The 17905-nt window shown below is 57.5% G+C and overlaps 3 protein-coding genes across 3 annotated transcripts; all 3 read left to right on the top strand.

The window, feature by feature from the left end:
• Positions 1-2418: 2418 nt before the first annotated feature.
• On the top strand, positions 2419-3465 carry RBP38 (putative mitochondrial RNA binding protein; the record flags this gene model as incomplete). The annotated part of the gene is made up of 1 exon (XM_001465731.1): positions 2419-3465. The coding sequence occupies one exon, from the start codon at positions 2419-2421 to the stop codon at positions 3463-3465; it is 1047 nt and encodes a 348-aa protein (XP_001465768.1).
• A 2077-nt stretch (positions 3466-5542) lies between these two features.
• Positions 5543-8434, top strand: LINJ_23_0920 (conserved hypothetical protein; the record flags this gene model as incomplete). Its single annotated transcript, XM_001465730.1, has 1 exon — positions 5543-8434. The coding sequence occupies one exon, from the start codon at positions 5543-5545 to the stop codon at positions 8432-8434; it is 2892 nt and encodes a 963-aa protein (XP_001465767.1).
• Positions 8435-10968: 2534 nt separating this feature from the next.
• Positions 10969-12981, top strand: LINJ_23_0910 (conserved hypothetical protein; the record flags this gene model as incomplete). Its single annotated transcript, XM_001465729.1, has 1 exon — positions 10969-12981. One exon carries the CDS (start codon positions 10969-10971, stop codon positions 12979-12981), a length of 2013 nt encoding a protein of 670 aa, XP_001465766.1.
• Positions 12982-17905: the final 4924 nt, after the last annotated feature.

Here is a 17905-nt window from a genome sequence, read left to right as displayed (position 1 = left end):
TGCTTTTGGATGATTGCGCGGGCAGCGACACGGGATGCCACAACGGAAAGAAAAGCACGCCGAAGGGGACTGCACGTGTCCGTATTCCAATCTTGGGAGGAGAATGGGGGGGGGTGGCACTCGCGTGTATGGCAGGGACGTGCTTCCTTGCGGGCATGCGCAACGGCAACTTCGCAGGAGTGTATCCGCGACAGGCGAAAGCACATCGGCGAGACGAACGAAAAACAGAAAAGAAGGCACGTGAACCTTGTAGACTGCCGACGCTGTGCGGCGTTGTTTGAGGCTCCTCATGCCTCCGCTTCTTCTTATGCACGACGACACCTGCCCCATGCTCTCACCTGCTTCACGTTGACTACCCACAAAAGGAAAAAGAAAAACAGTGCGAATGGGAGAAGAGACCGCGAAAGCGGCGGCTGAGAGCTGGCGGGCCGGGATCAGCAGGAACGACTACGCTACATGAGCTTAGGCGATGTGCGCAGGGACTACCTACACCCCGTGCGGGTAGCTCTCTTTGAACTGGTTGGAAAGCGAGGCGGGTGTGCGTCTGTGTGTGTGGGTGAGAGGTGCATTCAGCGGCACTGACATCACGCCCTCTTGCTGTTGCACAGACGCCATACTCGTGCAGTACTTCTCTCCTTTTTTTTTTCTGTTGCGTCCCTCTTCTGCTTCTTTCGACGCCTGCCGCTACACAGGTGCGCCATTGCCTTTACCCACACGACGCGTGGTGCTTGAGGAGAAGGACGCGTCACCGTCTTTGCCTCTCATCAGCAGCATCGTTCCGACAGCACGTTTTACCAAATCTTACTCGCGCCAGCCTGTGCTCGAGAAGGCGGTGTGCCATCGGTGACTCCTGCACATCTTTCGCGTCTGCCTCTCGAAGCGCGTGGGGACGGGGAGGGGGGGGAAGCGAAGGCGACAAAAAAGAAGGATGCTTCACTGCTCTTTGTGGTTGTGCCGGCCGGCGACGCCGTTTGCCACGAGCACCTCTTTGCTTGCTTCTCGCACCAGCCATGGGCGGCCGCGCACGTGGAAGCAGCCAGATATTCGGCAGCTCCGCAACGCCCCCACACTGCATCGCGTTCACGGAATACTGCAGCTCGCACAACGCAGCCTGCCAGACCCGGCGAGCCACCGGCAGGGCCACACATATGTGGCCAACGCGCAAGGGTCGCTGCTGTCGCGTCCTGGTGGGCGCGTCTCGCGCTTGTCAGACCCGGGTGCCACGTTCCACTACAAGAGACGCGCAGGGCGGCCACCGCGGATAAACACGCAGGCGTTTCGTAAGCACTATAACTCATCCTAGGGGTTTTAGCATGCGTGTCTGTGTGCTGTCGGGCTCGCATCTGCCAACTAGCGCTGTGGTGTGTGCGTACCCTCCCCCTTTCCCTCCCTCGTGTGCGCGCTGACGCTTCTCACAGATCGTTCGCGCCTGCATCCGCACATGCCTCTCTGACGCCTGCACTGCTTCCTCGGCGCACCGCCGCGCTGCCAAACGCGAGTTCTCTATCGACGGAAGAAGCGAAAGGGCAGCATGCCACGCGCAACGAAAGAAAAAAAAACGAGAAAAAGGTAAAATAGCACCGCCCTCACCAACAACACACGAACAGAATGAACAGAGGTGAGCTGAGTCACGTGCGCACACACACACACACACACACACACACCGGCGCAAAAGTGGAACGCCGCAAATACGAATTCGTGTGCGTGTATGCGTGCAGGTGGCTTCCGCACGCGCCGATGCTCCGTGCGATGATGATTGCCGACTCGGTTTTCACGGCTGATTGCTACTCGCATCTAATTCTTGCGATCTGCGACCTCTTCCCTCCCCCACCTCGTACCACATGCGCGGCTGTGTTCTTTACGCACACTTTTTCGATTGGCACAGAGATAGAGAAACGCAAAGAGAAACAGAGAGCGCAAAACATCACACACACACACAGTCGTGGCCACGTTTTTACTACTCGCCCTCTTCTTCCTCTCTTCTTCCCATCCTTCGCTCGTCTTGCTCTCTGCCTTCCTCACGCATACATCCTCCCGTTTTTCCACCATCACCCCGCTTCCCACCCCATCCCCCTCCAGCTTGCCTGCAGCACACCTCCTCTTTTTTTTTCGTCTTGCGCTGTTGGGCAACACCGCACTGGTGGTTTCGCGCCTCTCCCTTACGCTAATCTCCCACCTCCTTTTAGAGATCCTAAGCCCCCTTTCCCCCTCCTCCTGCTTCTTCCTACGGCCACGCAGCGGACGCACGCTCGAGCAGCTCTCTCTTTCTCGTCCGCTTTCATTCCCGACCCCCTCCCACACGTCATAGAGGCAAGCACATACACACACACACACACACACACACCTCCATTTCTCACGGTTTTCTTTTTGTAATATTTAGAAGTTCCTTCACAGTCGCGCAACACAAGCACACGCAACATGCTCCGTCGCGTGTCTTTGTCTGCGCTGGTGCAGCGCGTGTCTGCTGGTGCCGTAATCGCCACTGATGGCCGCACCATCGTTGTTTTCAGTCAGCAGCACCACATTCTGGAGAGCAACCAGCGGGCGCGCAACAGCCCCAGTAATGTGTGGATCGAGGACTGGGAGGCGGATCGCCTAGGCATGAAGCCGGAGCCAGGTGCCCTGCCCACGCAGCTGGTTTTGGACAAGCAGCTTGAGCTGTTCAACTTTGATCAGCTCCTCGCGCCTCCGGAGGTGATGGAGGCGCCGAAGCACAGCAGCTACAGCAGCCGCAAGGTCTACGGTGAGCGACTGCAGTTCGAGCTCAATGACCGCGCGCAGCGGCACAGCTACCAAAGCAAGTGGTGGATCACACGTGGGCAAGCGTACAAGGAGAATCTGCAGTTTAAGGCCAACGCACGGTCGAGCATCCTCCTGACCAAGTCTCAGATCAAGCTCTTTCACTCCAGCCAGCTCAGCGGCGGAGAAGCCCTCCAGCAGTACCCCGTTAGCGGTGGCAGTCGCCGCGTGTACAGCAAGAAGGGGGAGGCCTTCCAGCTTCTGCAGGATCACATCAAGTCGAACGACTTCAACAGCGGCCTGTACTTCACCCGCCGCCAGATGGAGTTTTTCAAGCTCGCCCCGCTGCCGGATCAGTTGCCAGTGGTCCAGGAGGCGACAACGGGCGACCGTCACCTTATCTACAACGTGGACCAGCTGGAGGACCCGCACCTGGCGCTGAAGACGCTGCAGCGTGCGCCGGTGAATGTGCCGACCTTCCTTCTATCTGGGGAGCCCATCATGTCGGAAAACACCAGGAAGTTCCCGAAGACGTTCCGCAGCAACTACTGGCTGACCGGCCGTGATGCCGAGCTTTACCAGTGGCCCATCAAGGAGAGCGAAAAGCGCCGTGGTGTGCCGTTCAGCACTGGGTCTTCGGCCCCGGTCCAGTACGAGCTGTTCAACGTGGAGCAGCTGTCGAACCCAGATGAGGCGTTCGCACGCGCGGGTCTGTTCATTCAGTAGGCGGGCGACGGCGGCAAAGACGCAAAGGGAATGGAGCAGGCGACGGTGGAGAAACCTGTTCCGCGTGATGGAGCGACGGGAGACAAGGATGCGGGAGCAGCGTGGATGCGGTGCGCGCATGCGTTCCCGCCCTTCCTTCTTCCTTGACGTCTCTCACTCTCTCCCTTTTTTTCGCTGTTCTGTCGCGTCTGTCTTTGGTGCTACATTGGGTTTGTGAGAGTTAGTGATGCTGCCTTTTTTTCTTAGTTTTATCTTTCTCCCCTTAAGCATCCCATCGCGCGTGTCTGTGTTTCTGTGTGTGTGTGTATGGATGGGAGGATAGTCATTGATGCCGTTGGCTATCCTGTGCACTTCACGGAATGGAGAAGGCCGTCTTGTTCTCTTTCCGCATCTCTGTGCCTGTGCATGCATGTTTGCGCACGCGCTTCGGCACACCAAGCAGCCGCGGCGGCGTTGCCATTGCAGTTCATTGCTGTTGTGAAGATGCTGACGTTGCGTTCAAGTCTGCGATGGTGACTTCATAGAGAGGCAACACGAAGCTCCGCCGGACACCACAGGAGGCGAGGCACGAAGATGTGCGAGATATAAGAAGCTGACAAGGGAAGAAGAGAGGAGAGGCGGGCGGTGGTGATGGTGGCCCGTGCACTCGAGGCATGAAAGGACTGGTGGAAGGTGGGGGCGATGGGTCGGGTGCACGGGAGATGACAGCCGCTCGTTTTGTCCTCGCTCCTTCTCTTCTCGCCCTCTGTGGTGCAGTACTGTAGTGTCAGGCGCTTGGCCGCCACCACCCCTTTCTCCTTTTCTGTTCCTGTACTTCAATGTGCTTGACACTTCGTTGTGCACGCTTCTTGGTGGTGTATGGCATACATGAATGCATGCATACTCATGCTTTCTGCTTTTGTTGTGCCACTACGCGACGGCGCGCGTGTCTTGGACGACCGTGCCCATCGCTCGGTGGCGCTTCCGTTCCTTTCTGGTTCTTGCGTGTTGGCTTTGCGAGCGTGGCGGAGGGGAGAGGGCACACTTCGGCAAAGAGCGACCCCTGCCTCGCCCTGCCTGAAGCGTGCGAGTGCCACCAAGAAGGGAGGAACACCAACAAGGAACAAAAAGTGAATAGCGCATGTGTGCGCGCATGATATCCCGCGACTTAGGGGCGTATTAACGCGTGTGCCTTTTTTCGTATTTTTATGTTTCTTGGGAGAGGGGGAGGGCCTCTTAAGATGAGAGTAGAACGCGCCTTGTGTTCATAATCATAGAGTATCGGTCGAGTGAGGTTTTAGTGCCCATCTGCGCGATGTGCGTACTGTGATGATACCTCGTTTGTTGTTTGCTGTCAGAGAGGGAGGGAGGGAGGGGGCCCCCTTTGCTATCCCTTCCTTTCCTTCTTTGTTGTTGCCGACCAGTTTTAGCGCTCCCCGCGGTGTTGCCGACGCGTTGAAACACGCATTAAGGCACGCCGATGACGAGGATGATGGGGGGAAGAGGGGTCCAAGCCCTCTTTCCTGCCTCAAATCTTCATTGCTCCCCTGAACCACATCTTCAGCCCCCCCCCCCCGAGAAGATCGAGTCGTCTCGGGATTTCTACACATACAAGCATGCGTGCATACATCTCTCTTTTTCTTCCCTTGTTGTGGTGTTGCTTTACGTTGTGCTTCCTCCTTTGGTTTGGCTGTTTTTGCGATGGCTCGTTGAAAATGGTGTGGATGACCGCCACCACCCCCCCTTCCTCTCTGTCTGTGTCTCTCTTCCCCCTCGAAAGAATGCTTGTTTTGAAAGTATACAACAGAAGGGCCATGCGTCGACACGCAATGCAGCCAAAGAAGAGAAGATAGAGAACCACGTGCGTCGCCTAGGAGAGAGACAAAACAACTTTCCACCCACTCCCCCACAACAAAATGATGAGGGGATACATTAAAGAGACACTTGCGATGCACATGAAGTGCCTGCTGAGGCCTATGCACATGAAAGAACGAAGGAAAGGGATCATACGTGCTCATTCAGGCGGGCTGACGCACACGCCCCGCCTGCACGCGCACAGTGTGTGTGTGTGTGCGTCTCTCTCCGTGAATGTTAATGCATGCTGGAAGCACCTCGTCATGCGCGTTCTTTCCATACCGCCGTTTCTCTCTGCACGCTTGTATGTGGCACCTCTGTGATGAGCGTTGCGCATCGCTGCCGGGCTCAATGCAGCACTCGTCTTTGTTGTGTCGACTGCACCCTCGACTGTTACCCGAAGCACGTCGATCTCCTCAACCCTGTATGCCCCCCCTTTTCTTCCTCGCTTGCACGCATGTTTCGCATCGCTGTGCGGCGTTGGTGCATTTTTCTGCTCTCGTGTCTGTCGGTGCACGTACACGGGCATGGTGTTGTACGCCCCACCCCCCACCCCAAACGGCGCATGTGCACGCACAACTACTCCTATGCCCTATCAACATGCCTCCATCCACTCCGAGAGAGAAAGGAGGCGGATGAAGGTTTCCTTTTATGCTTAAGAAGGGCTTCAGTGGGATACCATTCAATGCTGAAGCATACGTATCGCGTCTCAGTGGTCTTCACCCAAGGCTTCCCGGCTCTGCAGCGCTTCGCTCAACAGAAGTTTTTGCCGTCGAATCCTCTGTCGTCCTCCTGTCTGTGGCTGGACGAGGAAGACTTCCTTGCCGTAAAAACGAGAGCGTCTTTCTACAATGTGCCGAACCCCCTTCGCATTGATCCCTACGCCCATCACCCACTCCTGTCCCGCTACGCCCCTGAGCAGGCGAGGAGGGAGGCTGCAGTGCAACGGAAGGGCAGGCGGAAGGCCAAAGACGCGGCCGCGGCAAGACCGGTGGCAGCGCACGGCGCAGGCCCGCAAGCGACAAACGCTGCTGACGCCGAGGCTCCTGATCATCTGCTCACCACAGCGGAGCATGAGGCGGTCGGACACGGCGCACCCTCCGGACCCGTGCTGACGGGCTGCAATTTCGGTGCCGACACTCAACACCGCATGGAGGAGGCGACGCTGCCGCGCCGCTGTCGAGGGAGACCGCCGGGGAGTGCAGCCGCAGCTGCGCAGCTGGCAATGCAGGCGCAGGTAGCGGAACATGCACCGCACTACCAGGTCCCCATCTGCACCCTTACCTTGACAAAGCCGCTTTACCTCTTCAACATGGATCAGATGTACTTGGCGGAAGAAGGCACTGCGATGTCTTCACTGACTGCTCATTGTCTCGGTAGAGAAATGATGGACGAATACGATAGCCTGCGCGACAAGGCTCTTACTACGTGGCCGCCGCGTAAATGGAGGTTTGCCGGCGGTGACGGGCAGCTGGCACTTGCGGTGAACCCACAGCAACCTTGGGATGAGCCGACTCCCATGTTCGATGAAGCGGCTTCGCTCACGTTTTTTCGGGAGCATCGCATCGCCGAAGGTTTTCAGAAGCTGCAGGGGCGTTTTCCAAACTCTACCAGCGATCATCTCTGCCCTCAAGGGCGCCGGCATATGTACTCGATTAGCACGCGCCGTCCGTACTCTTCACCGCGCCAGCACACCCTCAACATTCTTGCCCATCGACATGGGTATCGCTCGCAGTGGTGGGGCACCCTAAAACAGTGGTCGAACATCGGCGTCTTACCGAAACCTGGACAGACCGAACACATCTTGCCGATTTCAGTTCCGTCCAAAATTGTGCACATATCGCTCATCGAGGATGCCGCGACAGTGATGCAGAGGTGCATTATTCTCGCGAAGCGTTGCAAACTCATATATATGTTCGCTGCCGAGGCCCCAGTCAGCCTCCCGGAGAGCGGCGGCGACGCCGTGGGAGCGCATGCGCTGACCCATGCGCGGCAGCAGACGAGCTTTCTATCACACCTGGGCGATGCAAGGCACTACGGCAGTGAACCAGGTGGGTTTTCGAGGATTCTCACGAGCGCGCTGGAAGACATGCGAGTCAAGAAGTGGTCGCTGCCTGTGTACTTCACGTTGCGACAGCTCCGCATGTTGAAACTGAAGCTCCGCCCCGATGCAGTAGGGCTTCTGCCAACGGCAGCTGGGGCGGCCGAGGTGCACTACATCCGTGACGGTGCTGAGGCTGCTGGGATCTGGGATGGGGAGGTAAGCGCGGCTGACGGAGAAGCGGCAAAAGACGCGACTGCACCGACGGCTACTGTGAGTGTCGACGCAGCATCGACAGAACCTCGGGGTGGAATGACTCTGTCGTGCTGTGATGCGACGATCGCCACCACACAGAGCGCGACGACGCCTGCGCAGGCCTCTGCTGGGATGCTCGAGTACTGGTACCACCTATCGCAGGTGTACTTCCCCGACTCGTATCTCGTGCCATCCGTCGTGCTGACGGCGGAGTTTGAAAACCCTGGTGTGCCGCTGAATGGGGTGAGCGGCCAACGCCTACCGTACACGGCCCTGCTCTACGAGTCGTTGGTCAATCAGCACCCCGAAGTTGCCGCGGTCGTGAGGCGCGCTTCCGCTGCAGACGTGGAACGTGGCACTGAAGACGCAGGCTTGAAGGAGTCCCGGAAGTCGGCGGAGCGCCGAAGTTGTGTAGATGCTCAGGGAGCGGTGCCAGTGCAGCAAGGCCTGGGTAGGAACCAGGATATAGCGCGGCCCTGTGTTTCTGCCGCCGCTCACACCTTTGACTCCTCAGAGATCGAGGTGGACGAGGAGGACCTTGCGATCGCGCGGTTCGTCGCAACCCACTCCTCGCCTAAGCACACGCAAGGGCGGTCCTTGTGGTACCAGGCTCAGGACGTGCTTGCCGCGGGTGGGGTGGTGGACGTGAACTCCGCTCCCGTCGAGGTGATGAAGAAGTCGGCTGCGCTCTGGATGGGACTGACGCAAGCCGGCGGCTCCGGGGTCCTGGAGTGCGGCAGCTTAGACAAATTACCGGGCAATGTGTTGTGCAATGTGGAGTGCTTGATGAATCCGGATGAGGCTCTTCGCCTGATTTCCGCGCCCTTCGACCCCATGTGAACCCGTTTGCCTGCTCTCAGATATGCGCATGCCGCTGCGCAACCTGTGCCGTTGAATGCCTCATCGGAGGCCCCGTGTGTCGCGTACCTGCCCTCTCTCGTATTTCCGCCTTTCGCGCAGTCGCCCGTCCGTTCTTTGTTCCTCTCCTTTCCTCTTTCTTTGCTTTCCTCACGAGGGGAGGGGAGGGAGGCCCGTGGGGGCGTTTCCCAGCCAAGGGAAACACGAGAGAGTCATGCAGGAAACGCAGAACCCCATCGCATTTTTTTTGTTGCATGCCATACGTCGTGTACGTGCGTACGGAGAGAGGTGAGCGGCCCTGTCTCTGATGCTTCGTGTGACAGACTAGGCTGCTTCTCCGTGCAGATCATCTGCTCCCCTTTCCTTTCTCAGAATGACGCTCCACACGACGTTACTCGCAAACGCACCGAGTTCTCCCCACCCCCTACTTGTCCTTCTTCCCTCACCTGCAGCGCACTTCTCTCTTTCGCCGCTATCTCGCACTCTCTCTGTCTTATTCGTCTGTGTGCGTATGCGTGCCCTCTTTTTTCTTCCGGTGTGGTTGTGTTTGTCAATCTTTTCGTGCCGCTGCGGCTGCTGCTCCGAACACCCCCTTTTGCCCCTCCCACCTTCGCCTCCCCTCTCTCTCTCTGACTTGCGAAGCGTTTGCATGCAACACCGTCTAGGCCTGCTACCCTGCTTCCCATCGTTTTACCCTCTTTCTGCTTTCTGCTTCTCGTCGCGCTTGCCACGGACTTGCCGTTCGTTGTCTTTCGTCTCGCTTTTTCAAGTCTGGACGTATTTTCCACCCCCCGCCGCTTTCTGCGTCGGTGTCGCGCTCCTCCTCCTCTGCGCGCCACACCACCGACACCTTTCTTTCTTTTTTTGTGCCTTTCGCCCATCCCACCCTCTGACCCGCCTCACCGCGTCTCATGCCAGCGCCGCTTTATGTTCCAAACCAGCTTCACCACCGATAACGCCGTTTTCACTTCACGGCGCGCGGTGCGCCACGCTGGCACTGTTAGCACAAAGACTGGGAAGGGAGTGCGCTCTCTCTCCATCTTTTCGTATAGGAGCCTGTGCGCTTCAGCGTGGTGGTGCTCGCTGCTCTCTCACGACGGTCATTCCCTGCGTCCTCTTGCCGTCCACTTAAATTTTCATTTTCGGCACTCTCATGCGCTCAGCATTTCCAAGGGAGGATGGAGGAGTGCGAAAAAAGACGGGGTCCAGCGCTGAAGGCGCGGCGTGTGCGAGTGTGCCTAGCGCGAGGAGCTGACTTCTCCGAGGAGTCGCCTACTTCTCTCTCTGTTCCTTTGTTCTTGTGATTCTCGTGAGAGCTGTTCTCACGCGTGCTGCACGCGCTTCCCCTATTGGGGGTGTACGGCTGCCCCTCCCCCCTCCTGTGACATGGACGGAAGTGGAAGGTGAAGACGGCGGGCCCTCCAGATAACCACGCCGCCCTGAAATAGGTCCTATGGTACGAGAATGCGAGCACGGTGCGCAGGCGCTGCCATGCACAGCTGGCACGGTGTTCTGCATCGAAGCGAAGCGCCCAGAGCTGAGAAGGGAAAGAGTGACCGGCGAGCGAGGCGCGAGGAGACCCGCACCAATCAGCCCCCCGTGCATGTGTGCGAAGTATGCAGCATCACCTGCGTCCGACCGTGTGGGCTGATGAGGCACCGGTGCTGGGAGCATGGCGAGAACACGCCGACGCACAGCATCGGGCCCCCCAGACTCCAACGTAACGAGTGTCCACACCGTCTTGTGGAATGCCGCGGCTTGAAGCGATTCAGAGGGAGCAGCATGGTACACAGGCAGAGCGCAGGGTCTCCGCGGTCCCTGGCCTGAAGCTGGCCGACTTCCTCCTTGGGCTCGTCCGGCATGCGCCCGGGCCAACCACTGCTACCCGCCCGACAGACGCCGCCGCTGGTGCCGCTCGAGCAGGGCTCTGAGCGCGACCCGCTTGGATGGCGGCGTGCAGCGCACGCGCGACGAAGGGATGCGGAAGGACGAGACGAGCCCGTCGGCCGCAGCGCGACCGCGGGAGGCGGACGCCTCATCCTGGGCGACGCGGATGGTATCCGTGGCGCCCCAGTGTTGGGTGGACTGTGGTTGCATACGTGTATTCGCTGACTTTTTTCTGGTCGCATGGGTACGCCATGGAGCTTAAAATTACCAAAGAAGGGGGATTGCTTAGCCCATGAAACAGACACATACAGACACGCACCCAAAGCATTAATAACACGAAGGGAGATGAGCTAGCCTTCAGATGCATCGCCCAGTTTGAGAAGTACGCCGTTATTTGTGTGCACGTGCTCGCGCATGTTTGCGCGCGTGCGGGAGAGGCGTTTGACACGTCCATCGCGTGGGCGCGTGCGCGCAGTATCCCACTCAGCGCCCACCTCGAACACGTTTGGAGTGGAGATGCGCATTGGCAAGCGCGTAATGGGCAGCAGAGGGCCGGCAGCGTTTTTCTTTCACCTGTTCCTCCTCTGTCTCTGTATGTGTGTGCGTGGTGTCGGCATGCTGGCCGTCCAATGTCGCCGTCACCGCCCCTGCCGACACCGAAGGGGCCGCGCACCGCTCTCCCTCATGGGGTGTTGCATCTTCGACCCCTTTTGTACGTGCGCGCCTCCACTTTTCCTCGCCTTCTCTTTCTCATTCACGCCGGCTTGCGCTACCTCGCTCTCCTTCCCTATATACCAATACATATCAATATATATATATATATACGATCTCCACGGTCTGTGCACACCACAGTCGATGCACGCCGCCGGCACTCGGTACGTGCAGCGCCACCACCAACACCCGCAGCAGTAAACCATCCAGGTTTTTTTTTTCTTTCTCCGCCTTCCGGTGTGCGTGCTGTACGTCTTTCTGAGCGTGTGTATGTTTCCACTCAATCCTGTCTCCTCTGTTGTCGCGTTGGTGATGTGAAGGTAAAGAAGGAGGAAACCCGCCAAAAAAAGGGCATTATGCAGTCAACGCCGTGCGCACGTCTTGCGGCCGTGCCTGACGGGCTGCTGCGCTCGTCACGCTCGCTGTTGCAGCACTGCTCGCGGCACAAGATTGTTATTCCCCCGCTGTCGGCGTTTGCTGGCGACTCGGCTGGATCGTCGACGGTGTCTCCCTCATCATCATCGCCCTACAAAAATGAGTATGAACAGCACCGTCGCGTCAGTTCTGCTGTTGCGCCGTTCCTGCCAGCGGAGAGCGCGGCAGAGCTGCAGCGCGCGCTGCAGCTCGACGCCTTTCGCGAGGAGAATGATGAGACGCTAGAGAAGGTGTGGCGGGACTCGAAGTCGCACCTGCGCAAGCAGCAGAGGCTTGTGGAAGAGTACGGTGTCGAGGGAGCCGTGCGCGAAACGCTGCAGCCTAGCACCACCTCGTTTCGCGAGCAACTGCGCCAGCGTCCGCTTGACCGTGCCATCTTGCAAGAGATCTATCTTGGTCTGCATGGCCGCCGCATTGAGAGGAAGCTAAAGCGCGGTGTCTCATGGGAGCACTGGATCACGAAAGGCGACGGCACGGCACCGGTCTTCAATACATCTAGCAAGGCACAGCAAACATTTGCGTTCGGCGGTCACATTCAGCAAGTGCGCTGCGCCACCCACCCACAGCACTTTCCCATCTTCCTCAAGCACGCCGCAGTCCGTGCGACGCCTGCCGCCACAGGCGGTTCGGGCAAGCGAGACCGCAACGCCAAGCAGCACCAGAAGCAGCTCCAACACCGGCCCCCTCCGCAGAAGTTACCTTCTCGGCTGCACCCTCGGCACAGTCTGCTGCCGGAGGTGGCATTCATCGGCCGGACGTCTAGCGGCAAGTCGTCGCTGGTCAACGCTATCGTGAACGCGATGATCACACCGTACGGCCACCTGCGCGGGACGACGAACTCACTACGCTTCTACAACGTCGCGAATCGTTTGATGCTGGTTGACTGCCCCGGATATGGACACTATGATCCGATGTGCACTCCAGCGATAGACGCCGAGAACGCCGTGCGAGCGATGCGGGCGTACTTGAAGGCGTGTGCAGCACCCGGAGCCGTACAGAGGATGCAGCAGCACCGCCGCTATGGGAAGTCGGTCGCCGTCCCCCATCAGACACCCAACGGGAAGAGCGGTAGGCCGGCACATATGGATGCGGACGCAGCGGAAACGGGTGACAACGAGACCGACGACGACCATCACCGTGGCGGCACCGAGCCGCTCCTGCTCCACCAGCCGCGGAACGTGAAGCGTGTGTTTCTCTGTGCCTCTGCGCAGGGCTTGCAGCACCTGGACTACGCGTACTGCGACCTGCTCGAGGCCTATCGGGTGCCTTTCGCAGTGGTGCTGACCAAGACAGATGCGGCCCCCATCCGCTTTCTTGCTCGGCTCACAGACTACACACGCAGCCAACTCGTGCGCTACACGCAGTGCAACGAGATTCTGCTGACGAGCTCGCTGCGCATTGCCGGCATCGATAAGATGCAGGAGCTGCTAGGGAGTTTTGCCGCCGCTGATGATCCGCTGCACGGCGCAACACCAGACTTCAGCTCCATTGTCTAAGCAGCGGCACAGGAGGGGTGGAGAGAACACGAGCTGTGGGTTGGAGGGACGATGGAGATTGGGGACAATAAGAGGGTGGTGTTAGTTGTGGGCAGACTTGTGCACGTGGTAGCCCAGCGCAGTTCTCTCGGTTTTCCGTCTCTCACGTTCACCCACGACGACGACTGTCGATGCTCCGCACACTGCCGGGGATATCGTTTTCGTCGCCGACGATGCTCTTGTCTTCTCGCGCTCTCATCCTTTGCTTTGTTTTTGGAGCTTTTTTGAGGAGGTGGGGGGGGGGGGCGGCGGCGCCGCGCTTCTCGATTGGGCCACGCTTCACACACTTTTTCTCTGACTTCGATTTCTTCTAATTTCCTTGACTGAACCTCTCCTGGGTGCGCGTGCAGGTGAGAAGTATGAGTGTCTTTCCTGTCCTCCCTCGCTGCACGTCGAGCATCTGTAGTCGTACGGAAACCCCTCGCCTGTGCTTTTCCTCGGTGACCTCCTGTGTGCTTCTACCTGCTACTTACCGGATCGTTTACAGCGCTTCGCTATACTAAGCGGCCAGACAAGAGACGCGAGCGAACCGGATCGAAGCGAGTGAAACAAGTGAGGGCCGTCACGGGCCGCGGCGCTTGTGGTGGGCGGGCACTCCTTGCCGAATTCGCGGAAGTCTCGAGCGGCTCTGTCTTTTCGATCGTCCCCCTTGCAGAGGGCGAACTGCACATCATCCTCTTGTCGCTCGTCTTTTGCTGTTTCGAAACTTGCAAGCATCACCACCTCTCCACGTCCTTGTTTTGTGTCGTACCGTTATGCCTGTTTTCGCTTGTCGCCTTTCGCATGCGTCTTCGCCTGCCGCCCCGCGTCGATAGCCTCTTCTTCCCCCACCCGCAAGCAATGCCACGCACAGCCGCGAGGCAATACAGTTACCTCTGCTGGTCTGCCTTTTCTGCGCCCATGTCACAGTGACGCGGGTGCCTCATTCTTTCTATCAGCTGTTTTCTCACGTTATCGCTCAACCCTCATGACACGGGGGACACCTCAGCGTGTGGTATCGCGTGGACCGGTAGCCCCACACTGTGTGTGTGCGGGAAGCCATGCAGCCCCCCATCCTCTCGCTATCCCCTGCCGATGCCGAGCCACCTTCCGGTGGTGACAGTTTGAAGCCCCGGACGGCGGTGCGTCGGAGCGACCTGCGCCAGCGCACACGTCTGTACCGTCCAGATGATGGGCAGCGTGCCAGCGTGGCTGGCGCGTATCCCGCCCCCCGCCCTCGCACTGCCCACTGGTGCGGGGCCGGCGTGCCACCGCGTACGGGCTGCACCACGTGGGTGGCGACTGGTGGCACGATGGGAGCGGCTGCGCGGCGGCCTGCGAGGCGGCGGGTGCTGTGTAGAGTTTGAGGCAGAGGCGGCGCTGGGCGGACTGAGTCGGCGCATTGCTGTACCGCGTGTGCGCCTACGGCTGCAGTGCAGGAGGCGATGGGGGCCTGTGGCAGGCCGGCGGGCGGGCGGCGGCTCGGGCGTGGCGTTGGCCGCACGCTTGTCTGGGCAGCGAGTGGGTGCGCTGAGGACGCCGGAGAAAGCAACTCCTGCCTCTCTCGGTCTTCCTTGTGAAGTCGACTTCCGCGTTGGTATGCGGTCCGGTGAGGGAGAAACATGCGCACAGATTTGAAGAGTCACTAAAGCTGTAATGAGCTGAAAGCGCAGTAACAACACACAGACACACAGAAGGGAGGCAGGGAGGCTATGCGAGCACGACTTGAGGCGCAGGAAGCGTGACGGGAAATCGTCTCAAGAGATTTGTTCTGTGTGTGCATGGCTACCATCGACGTGGCGCGCATCTCCGTTTTCGCCGTGTCTTCGCGTTCACTGCGCCCGCACCTCCGCTGGCCCACTCCGCCGTTGCGAAGTGAGGCGGAGTCGTATTGAGATACCCATGCTTGTGCGCGCATGCTTGCATGCCTCTGTTTCCAGGCCTTGTAGGGCGTGTGCGATGTCGAGTGCGCACAATGTTCCCCCGCTTTCCGCGCCGCGTTCTCCATACTTCTTTGCCATTCTTCTTTTCCTGCCTCCTGCCACGCATGATGTGTCTCCTGGTTGTCTTGTTCGCCGTCCTCCCTTTCCCTCGGCGACTTGACATGCGGCATCCCCAATCGCACGCACACACGCATACACACACGTGTGCCCACCACCACCTCGCTTACCGACAGACAAGCACTTAGATACGTAGGTAAATCTTTTTTCTTCCTTTCCGATTTTTTTCTGCCCCTTCCCCTCTCCCCTTCGTCTTCTCAGTCTCTCCCGTTCTCGTTCTCTCGTTTCCGCTACCATCGGGTTGTGTTCGTATAAACAGATCTTCCACTGCCAGCCCTCGCCCATCATCGCGACTACAACCACGGCCGCCACCCCCTCCCCTGCCATCGCACAAAACGAGAGACACACCCACAAGCAAACGAAAAAAGAAGAAAGAGCCGCCGCAACAACAACAGCGACAACAAGAGGCGTTTTTACATACACTTGCGCTTACATACAAACGCTTTCAGGTGAGATCGCCGCTTCCTCCACCCTCCTCCGATCGTCAGACCTTTTATTTCCCTCCCCCTTCTCTCCTCTCCTTTCCCTGCCGGCGACTCTGTGCGGTCCCTCTGCGTCCTGGTCTGCGTTACGTGTACACCATACCCACACCCCCTTCTCACCGCGTCTATTTTTCCTTTTATTGTTCGTGTTCGCGGTGTCTTTTTCTTCTTTTAGTTTGAACTTCATCAAAGGTCCGCATCCTTTTCTCCCCCCACTCCCTCCCACACCCACATCAACACCACCAACCACTTCTTCTTTTTGTTTTCGCTTGCCTTCGTCATTGTCAGCATCAGCCACACCATCATCTCATCATTTTTTTTCTTTCCCTTATTGTTTTCTTGTGCTTGTGCTTGTGCTAGCGTGTGCGTGTGTCTGTCTCTCGCTCTCTTTACGGGGTGTGTTGCAACTTCTCTATATTTTTTTTTGTGTCTTCGTGCTCCTTTTTTCCCTCTGCTTGGTGTGAGGAAGGTCCTATCAAACTCTCTGCCCGTTTTGTGCCCTTTACTCTTCCACCACCACCGTCACCTTGCCTCTCCCTCTCCTGTTGCTTATCTCTTTTTACTGTGTCGTTGCCGCGAGGACGCAACCTGCCTCTCTCCATACAGTATCATCACCGGCACAGGCAGCGTCTAGTAGTGGTGTCCCTACATAGAGAACACTCACGCACTCACCGGTATCTCGTGCGCACCTGTCCCCACGTAATATAAGGACAGGCAGACAAGCACACCTTCGAGGCTCCGGCGATAAGCACGCGTGCGTGGAGAGGAGAACAGAAGACGAAGGAGTACGAAGAAGGAAAGAAAAAAGGAGGAAGAAGAGGTGACTGCTCGGCTAACACGGAGGTTCCCGCAACCGCGACACGAGTGAACGCAGCGCTTCTCCCTCCCCCGCTTCCTCCCTCACGTTGGATAATACACGTACCAAAAGACGTGGCCCTCTTCTTGTTCTTCTGCTTCCCTTTCTGCCGTTACTCTTCTCCTCTTTACATTTTTTCGGTGTTTTGTAAGAAAGAAACACAGCCGCAGACAGACAGACGAACCCCCCTTTCCCAACCAACAACACTCCCCCACCCCTCACACACAAGATAACTCCTTTTTTTTTCGTTCTCTCTTCCGACCTTACCTCCCTCCCCCTCAACAACAAAAAACTAAAACACACACACACACATACATACACAACACAAAAACGAGTATATACAAAGAAAAGAAGGAAGGCGGACCGAACAAGAGAACAAGTGGGAAAAAAGGGAAAGAAAGAGAGCTGTACAGGGCTCACGCGTACATACACAGCTGTTTGCTTGTCGCTCACGCTTTCACGCTTACGCCTCTCTCTCCCTCACTTTTTTTTTCTTTGCTTGTTTGCGTTCTCGTTTAGGAGAGTTGTCGTTGTACATATTCGCGCGCGCTCTCTCGGTTCTTTTCTCTGACTCTTCCTCGGAGCCTTTCCCTCGTTCTTCTGTGTTTGCCGTTGTCGTTGTGGTTGTTGTGGTGGCTGTGGTGGTTCACGGTGAGCTGCTCCCTTCCTGTTCTTCTCGTAGTGCCTCCCCTCATCTTTTATTGTTGTTGTCTATTTTTGTCCTTTTCGCGTGTTGTGTCCTTCTTTCCCTCTCGCCCCCTCCCTCTCCCCCTTCTTGTTTTTTGAGCCTATTCCTCTCTTTCCCTATTTCCTCGTGTCTTGCCTCCTCCCTCTCTCTGTGTTTGTGTGTGGCTGAGTCTGTATCACTGTTCTGTGCACTAGTGGTATCTGCATTTTTAACTGTTCCCTCACTCCAGCGACACGCCAATCTGTTTTCTCTCTGTCCCCCTTTTTTTTTGTGTGTGCGTGTGCACGCTTGTTTCCGCCTTTGCCATTATCCTATTCTCTGGCGTCTTTGCGAGTCTGGCTGTACGCGATCTCGTTTTGCTACTCGAAGTGTCACTGACCTTGGCAGTCTTTCATCTCTCTTTCTATTCTCTCTCTCCTCCTTGTCGTCGTCGTCCTCCTCCTTTTCCTTCTTTCTTTTTTGTTTTGTTTTTCCCCACGCCCCCCCCCCCCGCTCACGCCTCCCCCGCCGTCTCTACGAGTACTCCGGCTGCCGCTCGTCCCATCGATCTGACGCACGGAAAGAAAGAAACACACACACACACACTATATATATATATATATCTTTCACGCACACACGCACGTAAAGTAGGAAAAAAAGGGAAGTATATCTCGAGTTCACCCCGTCACCACCTCTCCAACGCAGCTCCACACCGAAGTTTCTTTACGCCTTCGTGACCTTCTCTGTCTCTCTCTCTTCTTTAGTCTTTCTCTGTGTTGGCGTCGTTGTTGTTCTTGCTGGAATATACCAAGGGAAGGACTCTTCATCATTCGCCTCACCT

This window comes from Leishmania infantum, chromosome 23 (assembly GCF_000002875.2).
Source record: "Leishmania infantum JPCM5 genome chromosome 23".
Taxonomy (NCBI): domain Eukaryota; phylum Euglenozoa; class Kinetoplastea; order Trypanosomatida; family Trypanosomatidae; genus Leishmania; species Leishmania infantum.
This window is presented reverse-complemented; position numbering and strand designations above follow the sequence as displayed.